At 38.1% G+C, this 15,143-nt stretch overlaps 1 protein-coding gene across 1 annotated transcript in view; it reads left to right on the top strand.

The window, feature by feature from the left end:
* The window catches only part of GYS2 (glycogen synthase 2 (liver)), a 46,855-nt gene that overhangs the window by 13,781 nt on the left and 17,931 nt on the right, over positions 1–15,143 (top strand). The window contains exon 5 of the mRNA XM_009995422.1: positions 10,215–10,359. Within this exon, the coding sequence (XP_009993724.1) occupies positions 10,215–10,359 (145 nt within the window). The remainder of the gene's footprint in view (positions 1–10,214; positions 10,360–15,143) is intronic.

Below are 15,143 nucleotides of genomic sequence, written 5' to 3'. Positions count from 1 at the left end.
AGCAAGTTAAGTGACCTTAAGAATCTTCACCTCTGTGTTCAGGAAAGGCATCTGTTGCTTGAGTTAGTTACAATGGTTTGGGAGTTACTGTTGGCAGTGTGTTTAACCAGGGAATGTAAAACCAATTCAGCTGTAGTCATCATCTGACACTTCAGGTGCAGTCCCACAGCATTCTTTCTCAACGAAAAGCAGTAGAAAAAATAGACAGTACCCTTCCTCTTGTAAAAAATCAGTGGAATTCCAGGGTAATTTCAACCTTTTTTTTTTTTTTTTTTTTTTTTTTTTTTTTTTTTTTCCTTAACTTACTTCTTAATTCTTGCAAGTGATCAGTCCTTATACTTTCAAGCTTTTCAGGTTAGGCTTAATTTGTAACTGGCAAATGTAGGAAGTATTTTCTGAGTTCAAAAGACCCACATCTCCTTTGGAATTTCTGTGAACTGTCGAGTGGTTTTGGTTTTCACTGTTCTCTTTCCACTCAAAGCATAACACAAATCAACGTTTCAAGGACTCAGATGTCTTCAGCACTACCTTTAGTAGGGGCATATTACATGGCCTGGGACTTCTAAATATGGTTGCAGACAACCTGAGTTCAAGAGATTTTTACATTCCAGGACTTACTGAAGGTGAAGGTAGATAAAAGGCTAAAACAACTGCCTTATTCGCTGTCCATGCATTTTCTTGGCTAAAAATGATGAAGAAAATTATTCAGTTGGCAATTTGCAGCTGGATGTTTAAAGCTTGACACACTGTGGTCTGCCAAAGCCAAGACCCAAGCAGTAGCATGCTGCTGATCTTATTCAGAAGTGCAGAATATATTCTCTCATACTCCAAAGAAACAGTCAGTCACCTCATTCCTTGTCCTGGTTTGAGCCGATCCCAAGTCAAACTGTGACACTCCTCTTATTTCTTTTTCCCTTCCTGCCAAGGGCAACTACTGAATCTACTGAACACAACAAGAGTAAGACTATGGCCACTCATATGCATAAAGGTTGCAGCGTGGTAGTGTTTCCTCTGCCCAATATGAGGTAACAAACTTAAGTGGTTACTCCTCCTAGGCTCCTGTAACACCAGTGGAATTGCACTGGTGGTGAAGAGGCTGGTGTAAGACAAGCATCCTCAGCTTACCCTCTGAAAGAAAACTAGTCTCCTAAGTTAGATACATCTGTTAATGAGGCAGCATGGATAACCCAGTCAGGCTGTCAGACCCAGGTTTCAGGAGCCTAGACATTCCTACTCCCTCACATTCTGTGTATGTGTGCAAAATCTAGCTGTAACATCACAGTATTTTTCTCCAGACAGAGCTAGACTGAAAGAACAAAACCCATGCAGTTTCAGGTTTAACCCTTGAGAGTGCAGACTTTTTAGCAGTAACTTTATTAAGTCAGCCTTTCCTTCTTATACAGAACTTATTAGAAAGGAAGAGGCATTAAAAATGAGAAATAAGAGCTAAAGAAAACAATAAGAATGCTGATTGTTTTACAAACTGCTGCTAAAAATATTATGTCAGAGCACTGCCCTTCTTTTGTAAAGGAAATTCTAAAAGAAATTTTGTTTTGTATTCTGGTTAATTTGTTGAGTGACAAGTAGTCTGGCAAAATAGTATGTTTTTCTCAAAAGAAACTTTTTTTCCCCTTCATTGTAACTCTGAGGCCTCACCCTTGTCTGGGTACTCAAAAGAAAAAAATAATGATCTTACATCTGAGAAGTCTTACATATTTTAATATATTTATAATCCAGTCACTGTAATAGTATCATTTTTACTGTTCACACATGACATGGCCAAATTTGTGTGATGAGGTACTGTCCTGCCTTCTGTAAAGCTTCCCAAGTTCCATTGATAACTATCAGCTATATGATAAACACAGATTTCTGTTCATTTCATTCTAAGACTATATGGAACGAAAAATATGTATCCATTTAAATTATTATTATTATTATTATAAATCATGGTAAATAATATTTAAGGGAGGAAACTTGTGGTTTTCTAGACCTTTAATGCTTTATTCCCTCTGTGAGACTGACATTTAAAGGTGCTGACAGAGGAAGTAATACCAAGTTACTACACTACTGTTTAACATGCTTATAGTGTGCTAAAGCTCTTCCTGACAAAGTTAACTTTGAATATGAGATCACTTAACCTAATGAGTGATCTGCATGACCTGGCCCAAAAGTCAGTTGAGCAACATGAGAGACTAATCTAGAGTGCAGTAATTAAATAATACAGGCAGATAAGACTTCAGAGGCTATTCTTGTTGCTATCTTCTAGTAGTAAACTGTTCAAGTCAAACAAGCAATTTGTCCAGTTAGAGAAGATTCTTCCTGGCTTCTTAATGTTTAATCTTTAAATGAAACAATATATTTTTAGGGTGTGTCATCCCCTCACACCCCAAAGTAGAACAGCTGGTTTTCCTGTTTCAGTGCTACTGCATAATTTCCCTCCTTTCAGGCAAAATAATAACAGCTTTTAAGTTCTTGCTTCTGTTCAGTGTTCTGTGGTTAGAACATGATTGAAACATGGCAGCTGAGACGGGTAGGAAAGATGCAGCTGTAGGATGTGGTGTGTCAGATGTCACAGCAAAATGGTTGCAGAGCAAAAGGAAAGGGTACAGCTTAATTGTGCCTAGAGAAGATCAGGCATGCACAACTCCTACAGAAGAAACCTCATGTTCCCTTTTCCAATTCCCAACACAGTCCACAAAAAGCTGGCTTAGAGCTCTCTCTAGCAGGCATTCTACTCAGCCCTCTGTGGCCAAGTGCTTTTCTGTGGTGTTGAAGGATTTGACAGTGGAATCCACAATCAAAACCATGGCATGATTGTTTGATGACTGATAAAATAATGAAACAAAAATTGGGAGCTTCCAGACCCCCTTGCTTTCTAACACTCTTCACCAAAGTGGGAGGCTGAGTGGGGCTGGGTGAGGATTCTAAGATGAAGACCCAAGAACAGCAAACAAGCTGTTATTGAGCAGGGATTCTTTATTGCAGCCTGGGCAGCACTGGGGATTCTCCACCATGAGTGCTCCCACCAGTTAGTGGAACACCCCAACTCATATACACCAAAACCAGGCATATTCAGTTCCATGCCAATGAGTTCCCAGAATTCTTTTACATAGTCATTTTATTTCCTGGGATTTGCTATCTTTGTAATTATGTGTGCTCAAGGGTCTCCTGGGGGGGTCTTTGTTGATTCTAGTCCTTTGTCCTGTCTCCCATTCTGGTCCTGTCTCCAGTCTCCCACTAGTAGATTGCCCAGGTGGGTCAGAATCAACATGAGTGTTGTCTGTAGGTGCCACAGGTTCTTAGAAGACTTGATGTTATCACAACCTGCAGGATGCTTGGCATCATTGACTGATAGTTTCACAAAGCACATCGTTTTAAAAGCAACCCTTAGTATAGCAAATTCATTATTTTAGTAAATTTTGATTAGGCTATATTTCTATTGAATTTACTAACGAGTGTCCTATGATTATCGATATATTTCCCTGACATCTTCACAGTCCTTTCTCTCTCTCCTTTCACAATATCCTGGGTGTGCATGACTAGTATGTTGTTCCTCACTGTAGTGTTTCCTGTAAGCCCTGGTGCTGTGACATGCTCTGTTTGTCCTGTGCTGTCCATCAGCTCTGGCTGCTCTGCACCCTGCACATGCCCACAAAGGGTACCACTCTTCAGCTTCAGTGTTAAACCACCTCTGTAGATAAGCAGGACCAGAAGATACAAGAGTAGCTCAAAGGTCTTGTTTAAAAACATAAAGGATTATTGAGGTTTGTGTTCTTTCTCTGGATTGCACAGGGGGAAATACCTCTTTAATTCACCTTTCTAGCAAAACTCAATAGGTGCCAACTGGCACTAGTATAGAAAGCACAAACATATTCTCTGAAGTAAGCCAGTGAGGTCAGTAGCTTTGGACCAGATTTGGTCCAGGTCCCAGCCTGTTTGGAGGGAATATCAGTGTCCAGGCAAAGAGCTGCAGTGTAGGGTGGCTGCCATTTTCTCTAGCACTTCTATGAACAAAGAACAGCCCCTGTCAGGTCATAAAACTGGAAAGGAGGGCTCAATAGGGCTCAATTCTGATAGCCCTCACAAACACCAGTCCTGTGAAAACTTGACCTTTAGCCCTACTAGTCTTTTGGGGAAAAGTTAAGAATGACTCAGTAAAGGGTTGCCATGCTGAGGAATGTGTATCTTTATGGACTCCCTGAATCACACAGAGGCCTGAAACTGTAGGCTGTCAAAGCTCCTTGTTTTGTCAGCAGAGGGCACGTGTCAGCCTGTAAACTGTAAGAGGACTTTTTCCTGGGGGACTGAAAACCTAGTGACCTTCGTAGATTAGAGCTGTAGGTTGCTGTAAAATAGGAGGGTGTCTTCCTGAGCTATCTGCTCTTTGCCTCAGAGACAGTATCCTGGTTCTTATACAGTCTTACTGTATGAGATGATGCCATTTTTATATTCTTACAGTCTTTACTCAGTTCATCTGGACTGGGGGAAATTTAGCTGCCTCTGCTCCAGTGGAAGCCTCATTGTTAATCCTTAACAGTGTGCATAGGAGCATTGTGAACACCTCAAGTGACACTGTTGTGTCCTAAGCAGCATATAACAACAGATGAGCTGTGTCTGAGCTAATGAACCCTGAGGCAATAACCATGCAATATCTACTAAGTGTACCTTTTCATTCCTAGACTCACATTTAAATCACTGGAGGAAGGAGGGGAGGGGGGGGGGAAGACAACAAAACACGAGGTGACTTGCATGGTAACTGGTAGTGTGTGATATTTTTATTTACCTTTAAGCATCTGAAGAACCCTGGGTAAAGGGCTGGGTCAGGGACTGCTAACCCTACCAAAGAGTTACTGGATTGAGCTCTTCCAAAGTCAACACTTTCTAATTTCAATAATAAGCAGGGGATGTTATGTGCTTATTTCCCCACAGAGATATTATCATATATTTAACTAGACTTAAGAAGTTTTGCTGATCCAAGTAGTCCAACCAGCAATGTGTTTTTTCCCATTATCTCCATATCCAGTGTAGCTTTTACACTGGTGAAAGTTAGGTTATGTTTGTTGCTAAGATAAACTGATCTAAAATAGCTAATCCAGATGGTAGGGAGTTCTGTGAATAAAGTCCTGGGCCTGTGGACCCTTTTTCTCTTCAGAGGGAACTGTCTTCTCATCTGAAAATCAAGGATATGAGTATGTTATTAATTTCCCCATTGTTTAATGTCTTTTGGCAAATGATCTAGCCTGGAATTTCATCTGAGAGGTGCCCACTGGCATAATGGAGAATTTTGTAGGCTTCGGCCTTGGATGCTTCTTACTAAAAAATCACCTGAAGTCATAATGGAAAAAGTGCTGTAAGGAGAAAAAAAAAAAAAAAAGTCTCATCCTTCATTGCCCTTTTCCTTATATAAGGTTGCCCTGCCAGTGTATAACACTTTTATTTAGACCTAGCAACACTTTACATTCAGCTCACACAAGGTGCAGCTGCATCTGGTTTGCAGAGTGGGCAGAGAATTCTATCCCAAGAGATCTAAAAGGAAAAGTACTGAAAATCCCAGTGAGACGAATAGTCAAGAGCTTTTTTTTGCTGGCAATACAGGTGCACCAGCTTTCATTCCCCTCAGTACAGTGCTGTGAGGGCTGGCACTGAGCTCACTGTTATGCAAAGCAGATTAGCTTTGCATAACAGAGCAGCTCTTGGAAATCTGACTTAAACCAGGAAGTATAAATTTCATTCTTATTTGGCATGGCAGAGCTATACCAGAATGAAAGTTCTATATGCACAAAGTAACTATTAATAAGGGTTAAATTTTTCATAAACCTAGTTTTAAAATGAGTATTTCTTACATAATTCAGACAATGGCAGCCAGTGAGATTATGCTAGAAGTGAAGATCTTTCCATTCTACCTTTTGGTAGACAAGGAATTTGGATTTCAGGCCTATCTGACTGTTCTTGATTCCACTGAAGAATCATCTTCTGAGCTTGAATGTGCCATTGATTTTAAAGACTGGAAGAGATCATTTAATTTTCTGCCTAAAATCCTCAGCTAAAAATTCATGCATGAAACCTGTATCTTTTATTTGAGGTGCAATGTACTTAGAAAAATATTATCCACTCTTGAAGATTCAAGTGACTAGGCAAATCTGTATTATTTTTGCAGAGGTGTCACTAAGTTATTAATTATCAAATCTATGGATTTTAATTCCAGTTTGAATTTGTCTTAGTTTAACTTCCATTAGCTTTCATATTCTTTTTTATTTTATGAAAGCATAGTCTAGAATCAGTATTTAGAGATTCTATGCAGACTATGACAAATAATTTATCACTGTCAGAGAAGTATTTACATAGCTAGCATAGTCTTTCCTGCTTTTCTACTTTCCAATCATTATTGTGCTTATGCAAATCTTTTGTAATTTGTCTTTAGAATTTTCTAGTAGGAATGTCTTTTTGGTGGTTTGTTCCATCTATTACTTCAGTGTCTGTTGCTTCCAAGAGAAACTCAATGTCAGTATTCCATAACTGCTTGGTATCTTCTTTTTGCATTCAAAGATCACCTGTCTTAACCAGAATGTCATTCTGGGAGCTCTAGGGATTACCAGCTGTGCCCTCTAACATGCTAATTTTTAAAATGTGAATGAAATGTTATCCTTATCACATAGATCCATAGAAAGGAGAGAAATGAGCTGCATTTTCTTCCTTAGAATTGCATTGCAGCTAATGCAAGTTTTGCTCCAAAGTGTTATTTATGCCTGTGGAACATCTTCCTGTTTTACTTAGATGAGAGCTGCCTTGTAAATGCAGCACTTTCTCCTCTAAGCCTTGCTATCATGTAAATTCGAATAATCTGTTTGGTTTTTAACATTCAGAGTAGGAGGAAATCCTTCCTGGGAGCAGTGGGATATTTACAGAGAAGTGGATATTTAAATAATTATTCAGAGGGAAGAAATGCTTGGACTTGATAAGGGTATTTTCCAAACTCAACAGTTCTATAAACAGTTTATCTGGCTTAGATCTGTTTTTCTCTCGATGCAGCTTTGGTTGGTGGCTGTGCTAGTGTGCCCATTTGCTGGTGACAGCAAACAAACAGCACTGAGCATGACGCACTTGGCAGGTCCTTTGCTTTGCCCTTGCTGAGTGTGAATGGTAGGGAACATAGTTCAGTGGTGCCTTAGCTAGGGCAGACAAGCATTCAGGCAGCAGGTTTTGCACAGTCCTATGTGGACTATATTTGTCACCTGCACTATCTCATCATTTAATTGCCATTTAACCTGCCCTTCAGCTTCTCACCCATCTAGCCTGCTCAGAGGAACACAGTGAGGTTTCTTACTCCACACTGTAAGTGAGATCAAAGATTAAGATCTTGCTTTGCCATCCGTGGAGGAAACTGCTGGGGAGCAAGATCAAATGAAATATGAGAACTCTGACCTCAGTTTATACTTGCTAATAGACATGGAATTGTATGTCTTTGAAAAAAGCATGCCAGAAGTCACACAAGTGTGTGCAAAATAAAATGTTTCCCTTTTCCAGGAATGAAAAAATGAATAGAAAGGAACATAAGTATATGTGTGTGTTGAATGTGTTAAATGCTTTTATGCAATCAAAGAAATAAAAGCTACCAAGAAATAAACTGTAGTGTTTTGAGCAATCCTTTAATGGACCTTTCTCCTAATAATTTTGGAGACTGTAACTATCTACAGTTGGTGGGTATGTCCCAAATTTTTAATTTTTAAGTCTCTAACTACATTTTTAAAGAACCCATTCTTGGTGAGAAAGGGCAAAGAGGACAAAAAAACTTGTAAGCTTTTTCCAGCTATTTGTTTGCTAGCAGTTTAAATATTATTGCTAGTAGAAAGTCAGATGTATTTAAGAAAACTTGCAAAGTTTTGACTGTGCCATGGTACCCCATCCCACCTTCATGTTTGCCCAGCATGCTAAAAACCTGTCCCATTTAATATCTTTGGTACACAGGATGGTTGAACAGTCATACTGATTATTTTTTTTTAATCATTCAATGTGCTGCTTCCTAACTTAATTACAACGTATCATTAAGGTAACTGCTCTGAAGAACATATCTGTGATTTTCTGAAGAGCATTCTTCGCTGGTATCTGAATGCTCCAGAAAAATGAATTGATTAGTTTACCACACCCATGTGAGGAGAGGTAGCTACATCATCCATATTGTCTTGGGAAAGCTTTTATTGGAGTTAGCAGCTCTAAGTACTTTACAACCTCACAGCATAGGTGTTGTGAATTTCAGGTGTAGATGTGAATGTGTAACACTTCAACAGAACAGGCTCAGAGACATCAGGGTAGTGTCCCAGAAAAGTAGGAACACACAGTTAAGAACTGCATGTGAAAGATTTGGTTTAGGGTGAGTAAAGCATCATGCTAGAGATCTATGGCACTCTAAGGAGTCAAATTAATTTGCCTTTATTTTTCTCTTCCTCAACCTTCCTGCCCTGTGCTTTTTCTACTATTCAGCTTCTATGACAAATGAGATGTATGTTCTAGAGAAAAGATCTTCTGTGACATGGTTGTACTTAATATACCAGAATTTTCATGGTGAATGTGGGAAGTGTGATATATGATAATACAGCTGGAAAATGCTCTTACCATGTATAGCATTTTATGTGGTAAAGAGTGTTTCCTAGCTTTTCTAAACATCTCTTTGGCAAGCTTAGAAGCTCTTGACATACTCTATCATCAATACCAAAAGAAAGCACCTACTTTCTATAGAACTTTTCTGAAGGGAGTTTTTGAAGTACTCCTTTGTTGGTTCTATGAAGGTGGCATTTTCAACTGATATAGCAGAAGCTGCTTTCCCACCAGCAGTGCAGCACCACTGCAAAATTGGAGTGCTCAGTTGTTAAAAGCATTCAAGTTTCTTAGCAAAGTAGTTGTAAGTTATCTATATATGCACCTGTATCTATACCTAGGTAAGTAAATACTTACATTATTAGGTAAATAAAGTAAATAAATTATTAGATAAATAAGTAAATAAATAAATTGCTTAAATCTTGTTCCCTGAAACAGTTCACATTTGTTGAAAATTCTTGAAATATGTTCTATACCAACCTCATGTACTCAGCATGAAAAGGCATGGTCTAAATAGCTTTACTTCTGGCTAATTTCTAGAGTGCTAAAAGCAAGTTACCATGGCAAAGGTCTGATAGTCCTATAGGAATAACTATTAAAAAAGCTGACTGCCCAGCCTATAATAATGGTTCAATCTGTTACAGTCAACGAAGATAGAGTCAAATGCAATAAAAATCAGTCTGTGCATCTAGCATAAGACAGTGATAATGACTGAGCTCATTGAGTGACTGTCACTTTCCATGTAACTCTCACAGTTTATTTAGTGCTCATGCTGTTGACCTCAGAAGGTCAACACTTGTGTTCCCAGAGGTAAGGACTCTAATTATAATCATCAACACCTCATTAACATTATTCTTTCTTTAGACTACATTGTAGGAATTTTGCAGTTAGCATCATAAGTGAACATTAGACCTTTAAGCATGAGCTCAGTAGGTATTGTGAACTTCCCATCAGGATAACCTAAGTTCAGTAAAAAAGGGGTAGCTGCAAGGTTTGAAGGTGATTCAGAAATTCTTTGGTGTTTGGGATGGTCTTATCTAGCAGTTTAATTTACATCCACCTTTAGAAATAAATGGAGTTCAAATTTAAGTAGAATGACCAGGAAATACTAGTGGTAATGCTGGAGAAAGAACACCTCTAAGTCTCAGACAGTATTTCTTTATCTAAATATCTTTGTTCCCTCAAGATTTGTTAGTGAGTTATTATATACTACCTCTCTACTATAGCTCCATCTCTTTCTTGCTTACCCACGATTCCCACCATTCTACCCAGTCCCCTGATTCTCTCCTCACCCCATTCCTTTTTCCTTCTTTCCCCTATACTTTCAGTTAGCAGTTTTCCAACAAGCCCAGGCAAGATGCAGCGTGAGATATTGCCAAGTAGCACAGATCCTTACCTTTCATGGGATCATTAATCTAGGTCTCCCTACATTGCAGAGCTGCCTTTTATTGGTTTTTAAGTCGATAAAATGGTTCAAAGCAGAAAGGCAAACCAACAGCAAAACCACATGATTCTTCTTCCTTGGGGAAATCAAGCTTAACATGAGGGACCTTCTTTGTGGTATTAAGTCTGGTTAGAATTATCACACAGGTGTCTTTTTTGTTTGTTTTATTCTTTAACAGTTTGACATTGACAAGGAAGCAGGAGAGAGGCAGATTTACCATCGGTACTGTATGGAACGGGCATCTGTACATTGTGCCCATGTGTTCACCACAGTCTCACAGATAACAGCTATAGAAGCAGAACATATGCTTAAAAGAAATCCTGGTAAGACCTGAATTCTGTTCTTATTATATTTCTTCTGTGTACCTACATTTCTTCAGGCTAAAGGAAAATCATAGAGGCAGGTATACAAACATGAAGAGTAAAGACACATGCATAGGTGTATCTGGTTACACTACAGAAAAACCTGATTTCCAAAAGTAAAGTGCAGATAATATCACTTTAAACACTTTCTAGTAGCATATGTAATTCAGAAGAAGTAAAGTTCAGCACCATTTAGTAACTCCTTTCAGTTCAATTTTGGGAGACTGTAAGTGTGACTCCATGGATGTTGGGCTTTGTACCGACATCTCAGCTCCAGGAGCTTCATCTATTGCAGGGTTTCCAGTGCTGGTAATATATTCAGGTCTACTGATGAAAGCAGAAGCTGGAACTTTTGTAATACATTTCACCAGCTTTTCAAGTGTGAGATGTGTTGCTTTGCTGAAGGTGACATATTCTTTTAGAAATGTAGCAAAAAGGTTCATGTGCAAACCAGAATGTTAAGTGAGTTTTTCTTTCCTTAATATTGAAAGAGACAAGAAAGCAAAAAACAAACTGTAAATCCATACAGTTAATTTCCCTGTACCTCTATTGGATAGGAGCAGCAGTGTAGTTGTGGCCATGATCATCTCAGGACATAGCCATGATAAGTTTCACATATATATATATATATATATATATATAATATTTTCTAATGGATCAATCAGTACAATTGGAAAAACCAGTTGAGATATGTGCCCAACAGTTTGTGTGGTTTTCCCTTTTATATTAGCATTCTAAAACACAGAACTTTCCAACAAAACTTATTGTCATAAGTCATGATAATAAAAGTCATGATATCAGTTTTATGTGTCATTAAGGTTTTTTTTTAAATGAGCACAGGGCTTTATAAGGATAAGCCATGGTGCTCCATCTGCAGGTTAGCACAATGGAGGAAACCTGCAAAACAGTTTTGAGACTATTTAGCAGGTCTGTTCACATCTTAGTTCATTACTTTAAGTCTAGCAATGCTCAAATGACCTTGGAGATTTTTGATTTGCTTATTATTGGTAGATTTTTCTTGGGTGAATTGCAGTGCTAATTATAGTTTGAGACCATTATCCCTGTGAACTTCAGTGTTTCAAGCTACATGATGGTTCCTGCATCAGGATAAAAGAGAAGTTGTATGTTGGATTGTTTGCCTCATTACTGGATAACTGTCAATAGCATGATGAATTTAGAAGATTTTTCCTTTTTATTTTAAACATGAGATGCATCTTAGAAGTCATTTAGGTGTTCAGCCATCTTATCTGGGATATCTCTGAAAGGTCTTGGTTTTGACCAAGTGCAGAGGGCTTGACCTCGGAAAATCGTCCTTATGAAGCTGTTTTATGTTTGGGCTTCTGCCCACAAGAGCTTCTCTTGACAATCATAGTTTATGTTTTGGAATTTTAGGAGACGTCAGCTGGAGAGAATTCCCTGCACAGAGATTGACATATCTGAGGTTTTTTAATTATTATTGCAACTTTGAAGGAACCAATTAAATAGATTTAATGTTCGAGTTAAAACATTGTTACTGTGTATCGTGCTTCATGTCCATTCAGTAAGAACTGGTGCCCCAAATCCTATGAGAGAATTACAAGTGGAAAGTATGTTCTGATGGGAATGAGCATTTTAAGAGTTTATTTGAATCTTAGACCACAAATAAACTGTTTAAGAGTCTATTCTCATGCTATTTATTCTCTCTGAAATTGTGAAATCAGCATAGACATTGGCTGTTCAGAAAGGTCAGCAATCCTTCAGGAGCTCATTAAGCTTGAATGTGCATACTGAACAAATTTGTACACTTCTCAATCCACTTTAAAAATAAACTTTTAGAAGAGGGATGCAGAATTGGCACAATTCACTTTTTTTTTTTTCATTTTAACTTGTTGAGAGGTAAACTTTGTAATGAAATTGTTAATTAAAAGTAATGTGGTAAGTAGAGCAGTCTGTGTTACTTTTTGTTAACAGTAAACTTGGATGATCATTTAAATTTCAAATCTCATCACTTGGAAAAGCCCATTTAAAATATAGCACACATGGTTGCATAGGGAACTTTGCACCAGGACAAAGGCCAATTTACCAGTTTAAACCTGGCAGAATGGCTGCTTGCATTATGCTGATTTCACTTGCTGCTGCTGTTTGGTCAAGAATTTACCAAAACACTTTTGTCAAAAGCTTAAGTATCTAATAGTGAATCTGTTCTATTTGACATATGCAAGATTCTGTCATTGATCATAAGTTGTATTCCCATAATTTAAAAAATGTATATAGGGTTTCCAATATTTTCACTCGAGTATGAAACATATGAAAAATGTTTCTCATTAGCAGTGGAGAAAACTTCAAATCAAAATTCCAGGAGTCTTAGGTATCAGTTAAGATCTCAATCTAGACATCATATCTGTATCTATTTGATCAAAAACATAGAAGTCAACTCTGAAAAAGTATGAGGCAACCCTGAATCTTAGTGACTTATCAACAGAAAAGATCATACTTTGCAATTATTACTTAAATCAATAACAGTTTCTTCCGTATAAATACAGAAATAAAATCATTCTGATCTCACCTACTTGGGACAATTTTCATACAAAAATGGCATGAATTCATTAAACAACAAAACTACAAAGCACTTAAAATACAAACAAAACTCTCTTTCATCTCATCTTTCCTAGGACAAAGGCTCATTACTTCACATTTATTCAAAATCTTATTGTATGTTGAGCAGAGATAGTGAATTGGGTGCTTTGGGCCACCACGTTTGTTCTGTACTCCAAAGACTTAAACAAGAGACAGACTGAGCTCCAAACCTAATGAAAGGGTAAATGAAGCTGCAGTTGAATCAAAGAACATGGGAGTAGGCTCTACAGAGGCTTCTGCTGATGGGTGAAATTATGGAAAACTCTCTGATAAATAAATGTGAGAGTGGATGGAAAATGGGCAGACATATCCAGTCAAGAATTCTTACTTACTTTATAGGGAAGAGCTTGAAGTGGTTGCAGCCTCAAAGGTATGTCCTGCATGAGCCAGTTCTTCCATGCTGAACAAAAAACAGGTCAGAGGAAGAAGGAGACTATATGTTGTTGTTGGTAAAGACAAAGAGGATGGAGGATGTTTCTGCTCTGTTGAACCCCCACTATGAGGCCACATAGGGCTTTGTTCAGAGCAGCTCCTAGTGTTGGTAAGAAGATAAGAACACAAGTGGGTTTTTTCAGGTTCACTAAGACTCTCCTTTCTTGTCACTGAGAAGCAAACTCCAAGCACCTAAAAAGTAAAGATTAATTGGTAAAAGCTAGTCTTCAGTTTGAAATGTGTTATTTCAAGATAGAGCCATCACAATTTTTGTTGTTGCATGGTTACTAATAAAGGCTGTGGGTTTATCTACTGCTGTTTAACATAAGGAGTCTCAAAGCACTTTACAAGATAAAGAGTAATCAGAGATCACATACCTGGCAGGGAAATACAAATACTGCTAAAGCAGACTGTGAATTTCAAGGAAGTAAATAAAAATGGCCATGGTATTTGCATCAAAAATGTCAAGCTAGTATAGCGGTCAGCATATGGAGAACTGATGGCATTCATTTTAAGATCATCTTGATAAGTAATCAACCAAAAGAGCCATAGATGTTGTAAAGATGTCTGCCTAAGTCTCTCTGGAAATAAGAGACAGTTTTGACGGATGCTTAATGCTAGACATACAGAATTTTACTTGTGGGGAAAGGGATGGGAAACGCTGGTTGTCAGGCATCCTTGGCCACAATACAAGTGTTGTTCAAGTCCTGTGCCAGTGGCAAGCAAGTGACTGCACTGTCTTCAGTACCCCATGTTGTATGGGGGGCAGCTAATTGCATGCACTGAGATCAAAGGGGATGCTGTTTTGCTTGCCTGAACCATGTGTGGTAGGGGATGGTATCTTATTGAAGGCCCTTTGCAGGATGGATAGAACTTTTAAAATGACTACAGCTAATGGCTTTTGTTGCTAGCCAGCTGATGACACCAGGAGAACAAGTATGAAATTGGCACTAGTGCATCCTCTAATAATTAGCACTTCCTGGTTCTTTGAAGATTCTTTGCAATTGAAGAATCTCTAATATGATCAATTAGTATAAGTCTATTGAACTTTATTGTGTTACTACAAAGAACCATCTTCTCCTTTCATTTCTATGCACAGCCTTCAAAAGCTAACTCAAAAAAAACCAAATTGTATTCTTTCCATTTACTTCAACTAGATCTACAGCAAACCTTTGAATAGATGCTGTGCTGTACCAGAAAGGTGAAGTGTGACTGAATTTCAGCACTAGTTGGAACAAGCTATGTCTGTCCTTATAACTCTGTGTATATCATAAAACTCTATCTTAGAAGACACTAGAAACAAACAAATTTTAACAGTTGGATGCTTTGGAGTCCTTAAGGAGGGCAGTCATAAAAGTGCCAAGTGTACTAGCCTGTGGTTATTTTTAGGAGAAATCCAACAGCTTGCTGAAAGATGTTCTTTTTAAAAAGGTTTCTTACGTTCTCCCCTTTTTGGTAAATCCTCAGAAGTCTTGACAGAACAGACCTCTCTTGTGCCATGCAGTAGCAAGTGCATGGTACAGCACAGTTTCTGCTTTCAAGAGGTTTCAATTTATACTGCTAAAGTAGGCAACAGTAGTATAATAATGAAGAATAATGAGGTAAAAAGGACATATTGCAATAAAACCCCATATGGGTAAATTGGGACATTGCTGAAGTCTTGACAAAAGGGTATGGGCAAACATCACTGTTCAGCA

This window comes from Chaetura pelagica, unplaced genomic scaffold (genome assembly GCF_000747805.2).
Source record: "Chaetura pelagica isolate M959 unplaced genomic scaffold, ChaPel_1.0 scaffold4, whole genome shotgun sequence".
Classification (NCBI taxonomy): Eukaryota; Metazoa; Chordata; class Aves; order Apodiformes; family Apodidae; genus Chaetura; species Chaetura pelagica.
This window is presented reverse-complemented; position numbering and strand designations above follow the sequence as displayed.